Below are 16,535 nucleotides of genomic sequence, written 5' to 3'. Positions count from 1 at the left end.
AAACAAGCCACAGTATGCACTTATGCTCAAGTCACATAAAGATCTAGGCCAAGTACATGTGTATTCCTACTTTGATTCACTGACAAATACAACATGTTTTCTCTATGCAGCTTCACACTGACCTGGACAGGGGCGACAGCGACGTGAAGTACACTCTATCAGGAGAAGGAGTCGGAACCATCTTCACCATAGACCAGACGACAGGTGACATCCATGCCTTGATGGGTTTGGACCGAGAGGTGAAGTCTTACTACACGTTACGAGCCCAGGCTGTGGACATGCACACAGGCAGGCCTCTGGAGCCTGAGTCTGAATTCATCATAAAAATTCAAGACGTCAATGACAATGAACCAAAGTTCTTGGACGGCCCATATACAGCCAGTGTCCCAGAGATGTCACCTGGGGGTAAGAAAGGCACCTATAAAGTACTTTTTGGCTTATACAAATCCATATGGAGTAAAGCTATGATGACAATTGGACATTAAGCTACACTAGGGTATTTGAAGGGAATCCTGTAGGAATACAGGCCTAGTTCTACTGTCTAGGAATTTTACCTTCATAGAATCATATGATTGAGATCTGACTCCAAATGAAATGATAGGCAACGGTTGTTGTTGCTTGGTTTCATTTCAAGTCATGGCAGTCAGGTGGCATTGGTGTTTTTGTGTTGAAATGTTTCTGCAGTGGAAAGGAATAAAGTCCATTATTTTATACAAAAAAACACACATTGAAGCAGGTGACATTCATTCACAGTTTATTGTGGTGGACTGGACTCAACAAATGTTGCTAGTCTCAAACAAACCATGCCATTTTTCGAAACGTTTGCACCGTGCACTGATCACCATGGGCAGTGGTAGAAACCTAAAGATTGCTAACAATTTGGCCTATAGCCAAACATTTTCAGTCTTTATATGATACATTCTATGTCCGTGTTTAAATGGTACAAAAGGATTAAGTGGTACAAAACACTGAATTGATATTAAATCAAAGTAAAAGCAGTTAGTTCTCCTACCTCATTTGAGCACAGGTGGGATACCATGGATAAGGTATCCATATTAAGTCTCAATAAGAGTTGAGTCAGTCTCAGTAGAAGTTGAGTCAGTCTCAGTAAGGTTTGAGTCTTTCATCCTTGCCTATCTTCATTTGCTAAATCCCTTTCCTTCTTTCCTTTCCTAGCTTCCTTTCCTCCTTTCCTAAACCCATTCCTTCTTTAATTTCCTAGCTCTCTTTTCTCCTTTCCTTTCCTAGATTTGTTTCCCCTCTTTCCTAACTTCCTTACGTATTTTCACTTTCCTCCGATAGGTCCTACGCATCCTTTTCTCCTTTCCTAGATTCCTTTCCTAACATCCATTCCTAGTATAATTTCCTATAAAGGTTTCCTTAATTAATTTCCTTGCCGGTATCCTTATTTCCTTTCCAAGTTTCCTTTCCTATCTCTTTTTCCTCCTTTCCTAGAAAAAGGAGCTAGTAAAGGAGGAAAGGGAACAGGAATGGATAGGAGGAAGTGGAGCTAGAAAATCAAAGGATGGGAGGAAAGGAAGCTAGAAGAGGAGGAAAAGAAAAGGAGCAGGGCAACCAAAGGAGGAGAGGAAAGTAAGGCAAGGTTTCAAGGAAATTCAACTAGGAAATGAGGAAAGGAAGATAGAAAAAGGCATAAAGGAAGCTAGGATAGGAGGAAAGGACATTTTGTTAATAAAGTAGGAGGAAAGGATTATACAAAGAGAGTGCACATGTATGTGGTAAGGATTCACCAGCGCCAGTAGATGTTAATAGTATTGGCTTTAATGGGAGGACAGTTTTTTGGTGACAGGACAGTTTTAGTGACAACCAATGGAGTCACACTGACACATTATCAGTAACCACAGCTGTCACCGAAAAGTGGTAGCATGATCATCATATATGTATTACTCTCCTTATGTTCTAAAGAAATGTATGTACATGTTACCTGTGTCACTGTGCTGCTACCGGCTTCTCTTCCGCCACTGTCCCTGTCCCCTTACTGGGCTCAAACAAGTGGTCCTCTGATTGCAAAACAAACGTGACCGCCCACCTGACAAACAGACCAGGGGTGCATTCAGCAGGATGCAATGTTTTGGTACGTTCAGACAGAAATATGCTATGTAGAATCAACACCCCTCTTTGACATTTAGAAAAAGGAATCACTTTGTCTCTACTCGTGGCATATCCACAATGTTCAGCAATGTTTGGCTACTGAACGAGGTCCAGCTGTCAAAAAACTAAAAAGGCTTTATTTAGCATTGGCAGCACCATTAAGGACTGAAACTATTTTTAAATAATCAACTGGATGGGACTTCCTATGGGTTAAAGAAGGATCACATGATCCCACCCGGGTCATCGGGAGGGATCAGCCAACTAATTATACTTGTGAGCAAACATTTCATAACTGCAGGTGGCAGTAAATCGCAAACCTTGGCTTTATACCTGTTCAAACAACACACTCCAGGGGGCAGTATGCACTGTTACAGTTTGTTTACCAACTCAGAAGTAGTAGAAGAAGAAAATTGACCGCTTCAAAATGAAGAAGGCCTCAATAGCGCTGTCCATGCTCTCACAGACGCCATAATGAGACAGATACAATGATGCAATGCCATGTCCTAAGTCTATGCTGAAAATACTGACAATCGTGAAACTGTGGCCACAAATACTCACCCACGCTCTAGGATGCACACACAGTAGAGCACACATGAGCGGTCAGTGAAAGCAACAGGAGGTTGCTGAGGGGAGAACGCCTCTTAATAATGTCCGGGACGGCGCAAATGGAAACCACTCGTTTGATGTATTTGATACCATGCCACTAATTCCGCTCCAGTTATTACCACGAGCCCGTTCTCCCCAGTTAAGGTGCCACCAACCTCCTGTGGTGAAATCGCAGAAACACAAACAAAAGAAACAAGGATATGAAAATGAAATAAGAAATGAAATAAGAAAACGTCTACCTCGTGCTTCCCACTAAAGGCCTAGTCTTTATATTATTTATGCCTGCTTAATATGCTTCCTGTACTTTATTCAATAATTTTGTTGGGTGACATAACTTCTCCCATCTATCTGTCTGATAAATACAATTACGAAAAGTTATATTAACAATTAGATTTTAAGACCATCATCTCTTAATTCTCATGAAGTCTAAACTCCATGTAGAGGAAGCTTCAGCTTCAGCCTTGATCAAAAAAGTTCAGCCAAGTTTTCAATATCTTGCTTTGAATTACATTAGATATCCTTTAGCAGGAGTACTATTTGAGACGGTCCGGTCACATACACTTCCTAGTATCAGGTATGAAGGTAAGACTCAGATGCAGATAACGTCCAATTAACAACAGTTTAATAATCCAACAGGGGCAGGAAATAGACAGGTCAAGGCAGGCAGGGGTCAGTAACCAGAGGTGGTGGAACAGTACGGGATGGCAGGCAGGCTCAGGATCAGGGTAGGCAGAGGACAACGATCCAGAGGTGGGGCAAAGGTACAGGTTTGACAGGCAGGCTCAGGGTCAGGGTTAGACAGTATAGTCAGGCAGGCGGGCTCAGAGTCAAGACAGGCAAGGGTCAAAACCTGGAGGGTGAAAAAAAGAGAGACTGGGAAAAGCAGGGGCTGAGACACAAAAACGCTGGTTGACTTGACAAACAAGACGAGCTGGCAACAGAAAAACAAAGAACACAGGTATAAATACACAGGGGATAATGGGGAAGGTGGGTGACACCTGGAGTGGGGTGGAGACAATCACAAAGAGAGGTGAAACAGATCAGGGTGTGATACCTACTGCAGGTGGCAAAGATCTGGATGCGTAAGGTAATTTATCGGCGTAGTAACAAACCCCCACCTCGCAACCCATGCGACCCCAAACTGTTCACACCTCTCTTGTTGGTGGAGAGAAAATGTTGCAGTTCTAAAGCTAATTTCCCGCATTCATAAAGCTTATTCCCCCGCTGTTTAAGAGCTAATTTCCTGAAATTCTATCCATTCTTACATGTCTTATGTGTGTTTACATGATAGCATTTTTTTGGGGGGGGGGGGGGGGGTCCGTATTGACCCCGTTCATGGTCCGGATCCGGTCCGCGGTCCACCAGTTCAGTACGGAGGTCCTATTTGTCAAATTATATCATTACATTTTTAATGATGAATTCAAAAGAATCATGTACTATTCTTAAGATGTAATGCTCGAAGTGATGAAAATAACACTCTTTATTAACAATTTCCTTCCTTTTGTCTCTGTATGATGGACAGGTACTTTTGTTATGCAGGTGACTGCCACAGATGCTGACGACCCCTCCTATGGGAATAGTGCACGGATCGTCTACAGTATCCTACATGGACAGCCTTACTTTTCAGTCGACTCCAAAACTGGTGAGATCACATAATAGTTGAAATCAAGGCACATCCACAATGTCAAATGGAGAGATTTGAAAACCTAAAGAGTTACATGTGTAACCGGCCTTTACAATGGCAAAATGTAAAGCTGTACCACTGCAATATGTGATTATTGTGAATACTTTGAGATTCTATTGCAGCTGAAGTTGGACAGAGTATAGGGGAACACATTCAATCAGGATTACTCGTAGTCGGTGGCAACTTGTGACCCTTTAGTACCCGTACCACGAGACTCACTCCTGATCAAACGCTATTCACACAGGTAGAGGCACTATTAGGTCAGATTAGTATTTGCACAGTGTCAAAGCTCTCCCTTTTATGACATCCTACACAGATGTGTAACATTCTCCCAAATGAATGCATGAGTCAAAATCCACCTCTTCTCTATTCCTTCGACAAACATCAAAGGGGATTCAATCTCTTATAATCACAACTCATCTCTCTTTCTCCCCCTCACTACTCTTTACTCTTGCTTGACTCTCTCTCTCTCTCACACTCTCTCACACTCTCACACACACACACACACACACACACACACACACACACACACACACACACACACACACACACACACACACACACACACACACACACACACACACACACACACACACACACACACACACACACACACACACACACACACACACACACACTCTCTCTCACATCTTCTCCTTTTGTGACCTTGAACAGGGGTTATTAGAACTGCGTTGCCTAACATGGACCGTGAAGTGAAGGAGCTTTACCAGGTCCTTATTCAGGCAAAGGATATGGGCGGTCAGCTGGGAGGACTAGCTGGAACCACCACCATCAACATCACCCTCAGCGACGTCAACGACAACCCACCCAGGTTTTCAAAAAGTGTGCCAAATTGCATTTTAATAACTATGGTTTTGTTTGCTATTACCCAATGAATTTAACAATATTGTGGGCACTGAAAGGGAATCTTTCTGCACATAAGGGATCTCATCATATCTCTAGGCAACTAGATGTTACTTTAATAATTAACTAGTGTTAGTGTTAATCAATTATAATTAGGTAATTCATATTTGTATGAGCTGTTTATATATAATCAATGGTTTAGCAACACCAGTGAAGTGATACTTGTATAAATAGGCTTCACGTTATTAAAAGAGGGTAAAGTGAGTCTCTGGCCCTTACATAAAACTAGAGCCGAGACTTGACTCATACAAAAAGCAGCCAATGACATGTTTTGTATTTCTACATTTGAATCTATTCTTACTGTATGGCAGGTATATTCCACCTCAGGGTCCCAGAGTCTTCGTTAGTGGGCTCAGCAGTGGGGAAGATCAGAGCTCATGACCTGGACTCTGAGAAGAATGCAGAGGTGGAATATTCTATTGTTCCTGGAGATGAAGGACACATGTTTAACATCACCTCCAACGGGCACAGTCAAGAGGGAATCATAGTCCTCAGTGAGGTAGGAATTAACAACCCTTCACCAATCACTTTATTTTACTTGAACCCTTTTACTCTCTGTTGAGGAAAGGTCCACAAATGACCTCCATAGCGCTCTGTTTTGGGCCAGTTTCTCAAGTAAGAATTGCAGGTCTGTTATGATAGATCAGGAGCAAAGCTGTGCTCATTTAGATAATTAAACTAACGTACTACTTAGGCCTTGGAATATTGATAGATAATTGCTGCATATGTCATTTTTGTCACACCCTGATCAGTTTCACCTGTCCTTGTTATTGTCTCCACCCTCTCCAGGTGTCTTTTGTTTTCCCCAGTGTATTTATCCCTGTGTTTCCTGTCTCTCTGTGCCAGTTCGTCTTGTATGTTTCCAAGTCAACCAGCGGTTTTCCCGTTCTCCTGCTTTTTGCATTCGCCTTCTTCTAGTCCTCCCAGTTTTGACCCATGCCTGTTTATGGACTTTGAAACCGCCTGCCTGACCATTCTGCCTGCCTTGACCACGAGCCTGTCTACCACTCTTAACCTCCTGGACTCTGATCTGGTTTTGACCTTTTTGCCTGTCCACGACCATTCTCTTGCCCACCCCTTTGAATTAATAATAAACATTGTAAGACTCCAACCTGCCTCCTGTGTCTGCATTTGGGTCTCGCCTTGTGCCTTGATACTTTTATTACAACTACAAACCATCCTCAGAACCTAACCATGAGGAAATATGGAGAAATTGATGATCCCTATTTTCTGGCAGTCTAAAAATGTATTTTGATATTTTTTTCAGGAAAGTGCTTGGATGTGTTTGGATTTAGTCTAAAATGAATACCTTTGAGGCTATGATCAGACAACACAACTCCTGATGGGATGTGACAAGCAGGAATCCCTTTAGAAAGCCCCTTTACAACAGATTCTTCTCTCTTTGTGGCCCACAGACTCCCAAATACTGGTATCCTATCTTCACATAAGTGGATAGTTGCACCAAAGCTTTTGAACTGGGTTTGAGTGCATGTCTTGTCTGGGCTGGGATTATGTTATTATTCACAGATGGGGTGTGTATCTTGCAGCTCTGTGAGTTACCTCGATATAAGTATATCAAAGCACTACTTGCACTTTTCTGGATGTTGACAATGAACATTCAAAACATTTGGCACTTTCTTGCAAATGCATAGTGGGAATATACAAAGGCACTTTTGCCTTCTGAAATTGAAATGATTTTAGAGCCATCTATTTGTAGCTGTTTGTATCACAGCCATCCTTGTTAGTGATCTGTTTCTTCCTGCTCTCTAACTGTAAGACACCTACAAGGTCCTGACAAGTAGCCCAACATGACCATTTACCTGACACTGCAGAATGATACCTCAAAATGACTGCTAGTGGATCACCAGGTGGTAGAGACACAGTGATCAACTACAACCCCCTCCCCCCATGTTCCTCTGCTAAAACAGCTCCTGTAAAACTGTGAAAGCCCAGGTGATGGAGGAAAGTATGGAAAATGGCTGATTTGGGGAGGGCTCAGCCAAAGTTTGCCACAGTTTGTGACAAGAGGATTTGGAAGAGTAACCGTTTCAAGGGATAATCGACTCCGTCAAAATAAAAGATTATAGTGAAACGATAGATAAACCGTCTGTGGGATTCAAATGGCCTCTAAATGTATTTATGTGTCAAGATATTGGGTCTATACTTTGTTTCTACATTGGACAGTGCTGGATTTAGTTTAGGCCTGAATGCACGCCCAATTTATCATATGCTTCAAGACTCCAGGAGTTCCAACCGAAATAGCACCAAAGCGATTATTAAAAAAACTGTAGTATGCAGGAAGTCAAGCACTTTGATATGGAAATGTCAAACCTTTATACGTTAGAATATCAACCACAGTCATCTATTTTATTTATTTGAGATAATATGATCTCTTTCCAAGCCAAACTCTGGTATATTCCTAAAACAGTTTTTACCATGTAGGTTATCAGTGAATTTAAAAAAGTGTGCCCTCACACATGAAGTGGGAGGTTGAGGTGCTATGCAATCCCATGGATCTCCTTGATGATGAGTCAGGCACCTAGGAGTGCACAGTGAAAACAGCAGGAGCTTCCTGGCACAAATGTTGTAATTGACACCTCTGTGCCGATAATAAGAAGGAATTGTCACTAGGTTGTGGGTGGGAGGTAGAGTAGGAGGATATAGGCCCAAACCAACAACGGATGGGTTCACTTTCCAGATAAGGAATATTGTCCCTGCTAATTTGCAATGTTGCAAGAATTGTGTTCCCTGCAGGTAACGCTGAGCGGTGCTTTTTGGATGGGATGGCACACATGCTGTGGTATCTGTCCTCCTGCATCTCCTACCCAGTCCTTTTGTCTGTCTGGTTGTTATGCAGTCAGCAGGGTGGCTGCCCATTCCACAGACAACCAGGCTTTTGCATTTGTGTGTCTCAGACAGGGACTGCTGTGTGTGTGTTGACAGTGAAAACTGCTCTGCTGTCAACGCTAACTAGGGACCCAGCTGAGTTAATGTGAGACTATAATATAGGGTTAGAAAGCTGTTCTCAAAATGTCTTCCTGAAAATGTGTTAAAACCCCAAACATTGGCTTTTCAAGTCTCAAATTGCTTAAAAACTGAGACACTGAAGAACATGAGTCTGTTGATAAAATAACATTGAAACCAACTATTTTTTATTCATTTAACATAAATCAATCTTGGTTGGTGCAGTTAACGTGCATATTTCCAAATCAAAGTGCTTAACTTCCGTGTCTGTTGAGCATACGAAACCGAACAGAGGTGTTAACAAACTGAACAAAGCACTATATTTGACCATTGCACACACTATATTCATATCACAGAACATTTACATGAAATGCATTCTGATTTTGACAGTGTGAATAATTTTATAAATACTGATTCTATGTTGATTTGATTACTATGAATAATACATGCATTTCACCTTTCATTCATTATCTTTCAGCATCTCGACTATGAAACCAAAAGATCGTACACCTTTAAAGTGGAGGCCTCCAATGCTCATCTGGATCCCCGGTTCCTGCACCGGGGCCCCTTCAAAGACACTGCCACCGTCAAGGTCAACGTGCTGGATGTGAACGAACCCCCTGTGTTCACTAAGACCTCTTACACCATAGATGTGTATGAGGACACTCCTGTTAGCACCATCATTGGATCTGTTACAGCGCAGGACCTAGATGCAAGTACCAGCGCAGTTAGGTAAGGACTCTTGAATACATTTATATATATACATGTATGGTAAGTCATATTTACCTACTGTATGGTTAATCAAATTGAGATTCATCAAGGCTGGTGTTGAGCAATGGGACCATGATGGATTGAGGTATTTTCCAATTGGGCACCTGTATCTGACACCTTAAATGACAAAAAGAAAAAGCTGTCAACATAGATCAACTTTACTGTATCTATTTAGCGAGATGGGAGCATTTTGGTCAGGTGGCTGGAGTGTTGGATGTTTGATTTAACCAACAGAGACACACTTTGCTCCTCAGAGTTATGAACACTGACAACTAATATACATTTGGCTTGTTGTTTTTCTTCTTCTTCCAAATGTTTTTCAAGTACAGTTGACTTCCACTCTGTTGGTGTGGAGAGACAGAGCGTGAGACGCAGGACATCTCTTGCACAAGAACATAAAAATATGTTGTGGCCCAGCAGTGTGTTTTTTGTTATCGATGAATATTTAATGTCTTGCTAGAAATGAAGGAGGCAGTAATTCACCTTGTTCAAAAGGCCTTCTTTGTGATGTCTGCTTAATATTTGAAAGCATTACATTTGTCATTGTTTTCATGGGACATGAAACACTTAAACATACTAGAATGCTGATCAGAACACAACCACATGGCATTATGTTCACTATATAGTGCACTTCTTTTGATCAGGGTCTGGTCATAAGAAGTGCACTATATAGGGAATAAGGTGCTGTTTGGGACGCATCCCTAGTTTCTACATGAAAAGAGAGTGAGTATTCTTCTGTGTAATGTTTGCGGTCATTGCCTTGATCTTTATTTGATTAATCGTTATGACATTTCTCCTTCGGGACCAATACATTATTTAGGCCTATCTATCTCTATAGACCTATTACATTCAGATGTTCTATTACAGTGCCTTCAGAAAGTAGTCATACCCCTTGACTTTTTCCACATTCTGTTGTGTTACTGCCTGAATTTAAAATAGTTTAAATTGAGATTTTGTTGGTCACTGCCCTACATACAATACTCCACAATGTCAAAGTTTTTTTCTAAATGTTTACAAATAAATAAAAACGAAAAGCTGAAATGTCTTCAGTCAATAAGTATTTAACCCCTTTGTTGTGGCAAGACTAAATACACTTAGGAGTAAAAATGTTCTTAACAAGTCACATAATAAGTTGCATGGACTGGATGTTTTTTGAATGACTACCTCATCTCTGTACCCCACACATACAATTATCTTCAAGGTCCCTCAGTCAAGCAGTGAATTTCAAACACATATTTAACCACAATGACCAGGGAGGTTTTCCAATGCCTCGCAAGATAGGGCACCTTGAATATCTCTTTGTTCATGGTGAAATTATTAATTATACTTCGGATGGTGTATCAATGTACCCAGTCACTACAAAGATACAGGCGTCCTTCCTAACTCAGTTGAGAGGAAGGAAACTGTTCATTGATTTAACCATGAGGCCAATGGTGACTTTAAAACAGTTAAAGAGTTTAATGGCTGTGATAGGAGAAAACTGAGTAGTTACTCCACAATACTGAGTAGTTACTCCACAACATTGTAGTTATTCCACAATAATAACCTAATTGACAGAGTGAAAAGAAGGACGCCTGTACTGAATTGTTTTTAATATTCCAAAACATGCGTCCTGTTTGCAACAAGTCACTAAAGTAAAACTGCCAAAAAGGGGCAAAGCAATTACCTTTTTTTCCTGAATACAAAGCGTTATGTTTGGGGCAAATCCAATGCCACACATTACTGAGTACCACTCTCCATATTTTCAAGCATAGTGGTGGCTGCATCATGTTATGGGTATGCTTGTAATCGTTAACGACTGGGGAGTTTTTAAAGATTAAAAAGAAACGGAATGGAGACAATCACAGACAAAATAATAGAGGAGAACATGTTTAGTCTGTTTTCCACCAGACTTGGGAGATTAATTCACCTTTCAGTAGGACAATAACCTAAAACACAACGCCAAATCTACACTGGAGTTGCTTACCAAGAAGACAGTTAATGTTCCTGAGTCACCGAGTTACAGTTTCGACTTAAATCTGTTGAAAATCCATGGCAAGGCCTGAAAATGGTTGTCTAGCAATGATCAACAACCAATTTGGCAAATCTTGAAGAATTTTGAAAAGAACAATGGGCAAATGTTGCACAATCCAGGTGTGGTAAGTCTTAGAGACTTACCAGAAAGACTCACAACTTTAATTGTTGCTAAAGGTGCTTCTACAAGTATTGTTTTCACATTGTCATTTTCACGTTGTCATTATGCCTTCAGAAAGTATTCATACCCCTTGACTATACCGCTTGACTTATTCCACATTTTGTTGTGTTACAGCCTGAATTGAAAATTGATTCCATTTTGAATTCAGGCTGTAACACAACAAAATGTGGAATAATTCAAGGGGTATGATTACAACGTGAAAATGACAGTCTCTAAGACTTACCACACCTGGATTGTGCAACATTTGCCCATTGTTCTTTTCACAATTCTTCAAGATTTGTACATGCAAATACAGAATGAAGGTGTGGAAAGAATAGTTCAGATGCAAGTATTGATTGACAGATGCTGTGTGAGGTTGAATAAATCCTGTTCAGTAGTTTTTTTTAAATGTATTCATGTTTTTTGTGAATGTTTTGTAGATACTCTACTGAGTGGAAGAGGCCTGTGGACGGCTGCTTTGACATTGATACTGTGGAAGGGACCATCTCCACCAACGAGATGTTGGACAGAGAGAGTAATAGGCAGCACAATATCTCTGTTGTGGCCACTAAAGTTAGTAAGTATAGGACGAAGGGTAAATATGTACAGTAAATAATATGTCTTAACATACACTGAGTGTACAAAACATTAGGATATTGAATTGCACCCCATTTAGCCCTCAGAACAGCCTCAATTCTTTGAGGAATGGACAATGCAAGATATTGAAAGTGTTCCACAAGGACGCTGGTCCATGTTGACTCCAATGCTTTCAACAGTTTTGTCATGTTGCCTGGATGGTCTTTGGGTGGTGGACCATTCTTTTTTTGTAAGATGCGTTTAATCTTTTATAAACAATACAAAACATACACACAAACAATATTTACAAACATCAACTACATCACACCTTCCCAGACCAACTAGCACACATCCCCATCTCTAGCGCACATGACCTGTGTAAGAATGTGTTGAAGATAAATACACAACGCAGAGGACGAGAGGTCAATAGATGACTAAAAGTCAATGGAGTACTAACGATCAATGGAAATAGGGTTTTTCTGTAATAGAAGATTAATGATTAATGGATCAGAGACATGGGAGGAATTTCAGTCTGGGACTCATATCTACATGGCAAGTTATCATTGGTCCAAATTGTTTATACATTGGACCTGAAATAAGATACTTGTTATTTGGCCATTGGCCCAGTTTTATTACAAGGAATTCTAATTGGTCAACCACAGGCTAGGGCTGGGTTATAAAGTACATCCTGTTTCTTAGTTCTGTGGAGAGAATCACTGAAGAGAATCACTGAAGAGAATCACTGAGGACAGGGGAAAATGAACATCTACCTCTCAGCATAACATCTATGATTCGTCCTCTTTGAATAAACCTATTTTCCTCCACCTGATTTGCATTGGGGTCTGTGGTTTAGAAGAGTAACATCAACTGCTAACACCTGAAACTGCACCATTTTGATTCTCTTAGTAACCCACACACTTTCTATATTTAAACAATAAATGATTCGAATTTTCCATTGTGTTAATGATGGCGGATTGATTGATTTCCAAGTTTTTATTCTGCATTTTTTAAAGATGAGTGATGAGAAGAGAATCGTCCAAACCATCGTGTATCTCAATACACCCCCATATACCATGTCTTGAAATATGCAGACAGACAGATTGAAAGTACGTTTACATTGTAATACTTCTGACAGCCAACTTTCTTGCTCTGTCCACAACTTCTGAACTTTATAGCATTCCCAGAAAGCATGGATTATTGAATGATTATTAAATTTACACTTAAGACATGACCTTGCCGTTGTGTTGTGGAATTTATGAATTTTGTCTCTTGTAAATTCTATATTAGCTTATACTAGATCAAGCGTACATTTGAGTTAAACTTAATTTTGTTAGTTATGCTCCAACTTTCCCCTACATCTTATGCCAAAACCAGTTATTTTTAAGTTTTGGTTCAAATAGTTAACTTCTACTTCATCACAATCCCGGATCCGGGAGCACCCCCATCAGTAAAAAAGCTGACTAGCATAGCCTAGCATAGCCTAGCATAGCGTCACAAGTAAATACTAGCATCTAAATATCATTAAATCACAAGTCTAAGACACCAGATGAAAGATACACATCTTGTGAATCCAGCCATCATTTCTGATTTTTAAAACGTTTTACAGGGAAGACACAATATGTATTTCTATTAGCTTCAACTTCATCAGATGACAGTCTGATAACATAGTTATTGTATAGCATATGTTTTGTTAGAAAAATGTGCATATTTCAGGTATAAATCATAGTTTTATATTGCAGCCACCATCACAACTCTCACCAAAACAACTAGAATAACTACAGAGACCAACGTGAATTACCTAAAGACTCATCATAAAACATTTATGAAAAATACACAGCGTACAGCAAATGAAAGACAAAGATCTTGTGAATCCAGCCAATATTTCAGATTTTTTAAGTGTTTTACAGCGAAAACACAATATAGCATTATATTAGCTTACTACAATAGCCAACCACACAACAGCATTGATTCAAGCCAACAATAGCGATAATGAATAAACCAGCAAAAGATATACATTTTTTCACTAACCTTCTCAAACTTGTTCAGATGACAGTCCTATAACATCATATTACACAATACATATAGAGTTTGTTCGAAAATGTGCATATTTAGCGGCACAAATTGTGGTTATACAATGAGAATAGTAGCCAAGCTGCCAACAAAATGTCGGGAGAAATCTTGGGAGAGGCACCTAATCTAATCATTAACTAATCATAAACCTGACAAAAAAATACAGGTTGGACAGCAAATGAACGATACATTAGTTCTTAATGCAACCGCTGTGTTAGATTTTTAAAATTAACGTTACTACGACATACAGCGTGCGTATACAGCGTGCGAGACCGCACCAAAATTAATTGCGGAATAGGAGTTTTACATTTTTCAACAGAACAACGAATTAACATCATAAATAGTTCTTACTTTTTGATGAGCTTTCATCAGAATCTTGGGCAAGTTGTCCTTTGTCCAAAATAATCGTTGCTCGGTTGTAGATTGTCACCTTCAACTTTGGAATTAGCAGTAAACATTAGCCATGTGGCCCAGACGTGCCCGACTCACTATAACGCAGCACAAAGAAATATCCGAAAATCGCAAAATACTGATATAAACTGATATAACTCGGTTTAAAATAACAACATTATGATTTCTTTAACACCTATATTGAATAAAATCAGAGCCGGATATATCTAAGGCCTATAACGGGAGCTTCCCAGAACGCCATCCTGAGGTCTGTCTTGCGCCATGGCAAATGATGAAAAGAGTGCACCCCACGTTCCCAGACCCTTTATATGGCCTCAGATCTGCCTAGCAACTCCATTCCAATTCTCACTATTTGCTGACATCTAGGGGAAGGCGTATGCAGTGCATCTCGACCAACAGAAGACATGCAAATTAATAAACTGACCCCAGAACAGCCTGCCTGATTTCAGATTTCTCACTTCCTCACAGGAAGTTTGCTCCAACTTGAGTTCTGTTTTACTCACAGATATAATTCAAACGGTTTTAGAAACTAGAGAGTGTTTTCTATCCAATAGTAATAATAATATGCATATTGTACGAGCAAGAATTGAGTACGAGGCAGTTTAATTTGGGAACGAAATTTTTACAAAGTGAAAACAGCACCCCCTATTGAGAAAAGGTTAATGTTTTTTTCTAAGAGATTGTCAGTTGGATATGCTCTGCAAGGTTTTATATATTCTTCCTTTGTCACGCCCTGACCGTAGAGATCTTTTTATTCTCTATGTTTGGTTGGTCAGGGTGTGACTCGGGTGGGAAACTCTATGTTCTTTATTTCTATGTTTTGGCCGGGTATGGTTCTCAATCAGGGACAGCTATCTATCGTTGTCTCTGATTGGGAATCATACTTAGGCAGCCTGTTTTGCCACCTTAGTTTTTTCGGGATGTTGTTTTTTGTTAGCTCTGTGAAGCCTACAGAACGTGACATTCGTTATTCTTTTGTTGTTTTGTTTGGTGTTTTGAATAAATAAAGAATCATGAACACGTACCACACTGCACCTTGCTCCACTTCTTCCGACGAGCGTTACAGAACATCCCACCACCAAAGGACCAAGCAGCGTGGAGAAAGGGACTCATGGACATGGGAGGAGATCCTGGACGGTAAGGGACCCTGGAGGCAGGCTGGAGGATATCGCCGTCCAAAGGAGGAGATAAAGGCAGCGAAGGAGGAGCGGGGGAGATATGAGGAGGCAAGTCATCGACGGAAGCCCGAGAAGCCACTCCCAAAATATTCTGGGGGGGTGGCACACGGGGAGGATGGCGGAGCTAACTCACGGCAAGGAGCGTGGTACTGGTCAGACACCGTGTTATGCGGTAAAGGGCACGGTGTCTCCAGTGCTCGTGCACAGCCCGGTGCGCTAGGAGCCAGCTCTCCGCAAGTGCTACGCTAGAGTGGGGATCCAGCCAGGGCAGATTGTGCCTGCTCAGCTCTCTTGGTCTCCGGTGCGCCGTTTTGGCCTAGGGTATCCTGCGCCGGCCCTGCGCACTGTGTCTCCGGTGCGCTGTGACAGTTCAGTGCATCCTGTGCCTGCACTCTGCATGTGTCGGGCTAAAGTGGGAATTCAGCCAAGAGGAGCGGTGCAAGTGTTAAGCACCAGATGTCCAGTGCTCCCCCACCACCCGGTTCGACCTGTGCCTGCGCTCTGGAGGTGCCGGGCTAAAGTGGGCATTCAGCCTGGAAGCCTCCAGCGACGGTCACCAGTCCGGAGCCTCCAGCGACGGTCACCAGTCCGGAGCCTCCAGCGACGGTCTTCAGTCCGGGGCCTGCAGCGAGGGTCCCCAGTCCGGGGCCTGCAGCGAGGGTCCCCAGTCCGGGGCCTGCTGCGAGGGTCCCCAGTCCGGGTCCTGCTACGAGGGTCCCCAGTCCGGGTCCTGTTACGAGGGTCCCCAGTCCGGGACCTGCAGCGACGGTCACCAGTCCGGAGCCTCCAGCGACGGTCTTCAGTCCGGAGCCTCCAGCGACGGTCTTCAGTCCGGGGCCTGCAGCGAGGGTCCCCAGTCCGGGGCCTGCTGCGAGGGTCCCCAGTCCGGGTCCTGCTACGAGGGTCCCCAGTCCGGGGCCTGCAGCGAGGGTCCCCAGTCCGGGTTCGGTGACGAGGGTCCCCGCACCAGAGGCGCCACCAAAGTGGGGGGAGCCAGAGGTGGAGCGGGGTCTGCGTCCCGCACCGTAGCCGCCACCAGGATAGATGCCCATCCGGACCCTCCCCT

The 16,535-nt window shown here is 41.9% G+C and overlaps 1 protein-coding gene across 1 annotated transcript in view; it reads left to right on the top strand.

Moving 5' to 3' along the window:
• LOC129814075 (cadherin-12-like) overlaps positions 1-16,535 on the top strand; it is a 38,519-nt gene that overhangs the window by 14,260 nt on the left and 7,724 nt on the right. Inside the window, exons 3-8 of the mRNA XM_055866860.1 lie at positions 111-405; positions 4,241-4,360; positions 5,078-5,245; positions 5,638-5,825; positions 8,769-9,022; positions 11,675-11,811. Of these exons, the coding sequence (XP_055722835.1) occupies positions 111-405; positions 4,241-4,360; positions 5,078-5,245; positions 5,638-5,825; positions 8,769-9,022; positions 11,675-11,811 (1,162 nt within the window). The remainder of the gene's footprint in view (positions 1-110; positions 406-4,240; positions 4,361-5,077; positions 5,246-5,637; positions 5,826-8,768; positions 9,023-11,674; positions 11,812-16,535) is intronic.

Source organism: Salvelinus fontinalis, chromosome 17 (assembly GCF_029448725.1).
Source record: "Salvelinus fontinalis isolate EN_2023a chromosome 17, ASM2944872v1, whole genome shotgun sequence".
NCBI lineage: Eukaryota > Metazoa > Chordata > Actinopteri > Salmoniformes > Salmonidae > Salvelinus > Salvelinus fontinalis.
Note: the sequence above shows the minus strand (reverse complement) of the source record. Positions and strands in the feature narration are given on the sequence as shown.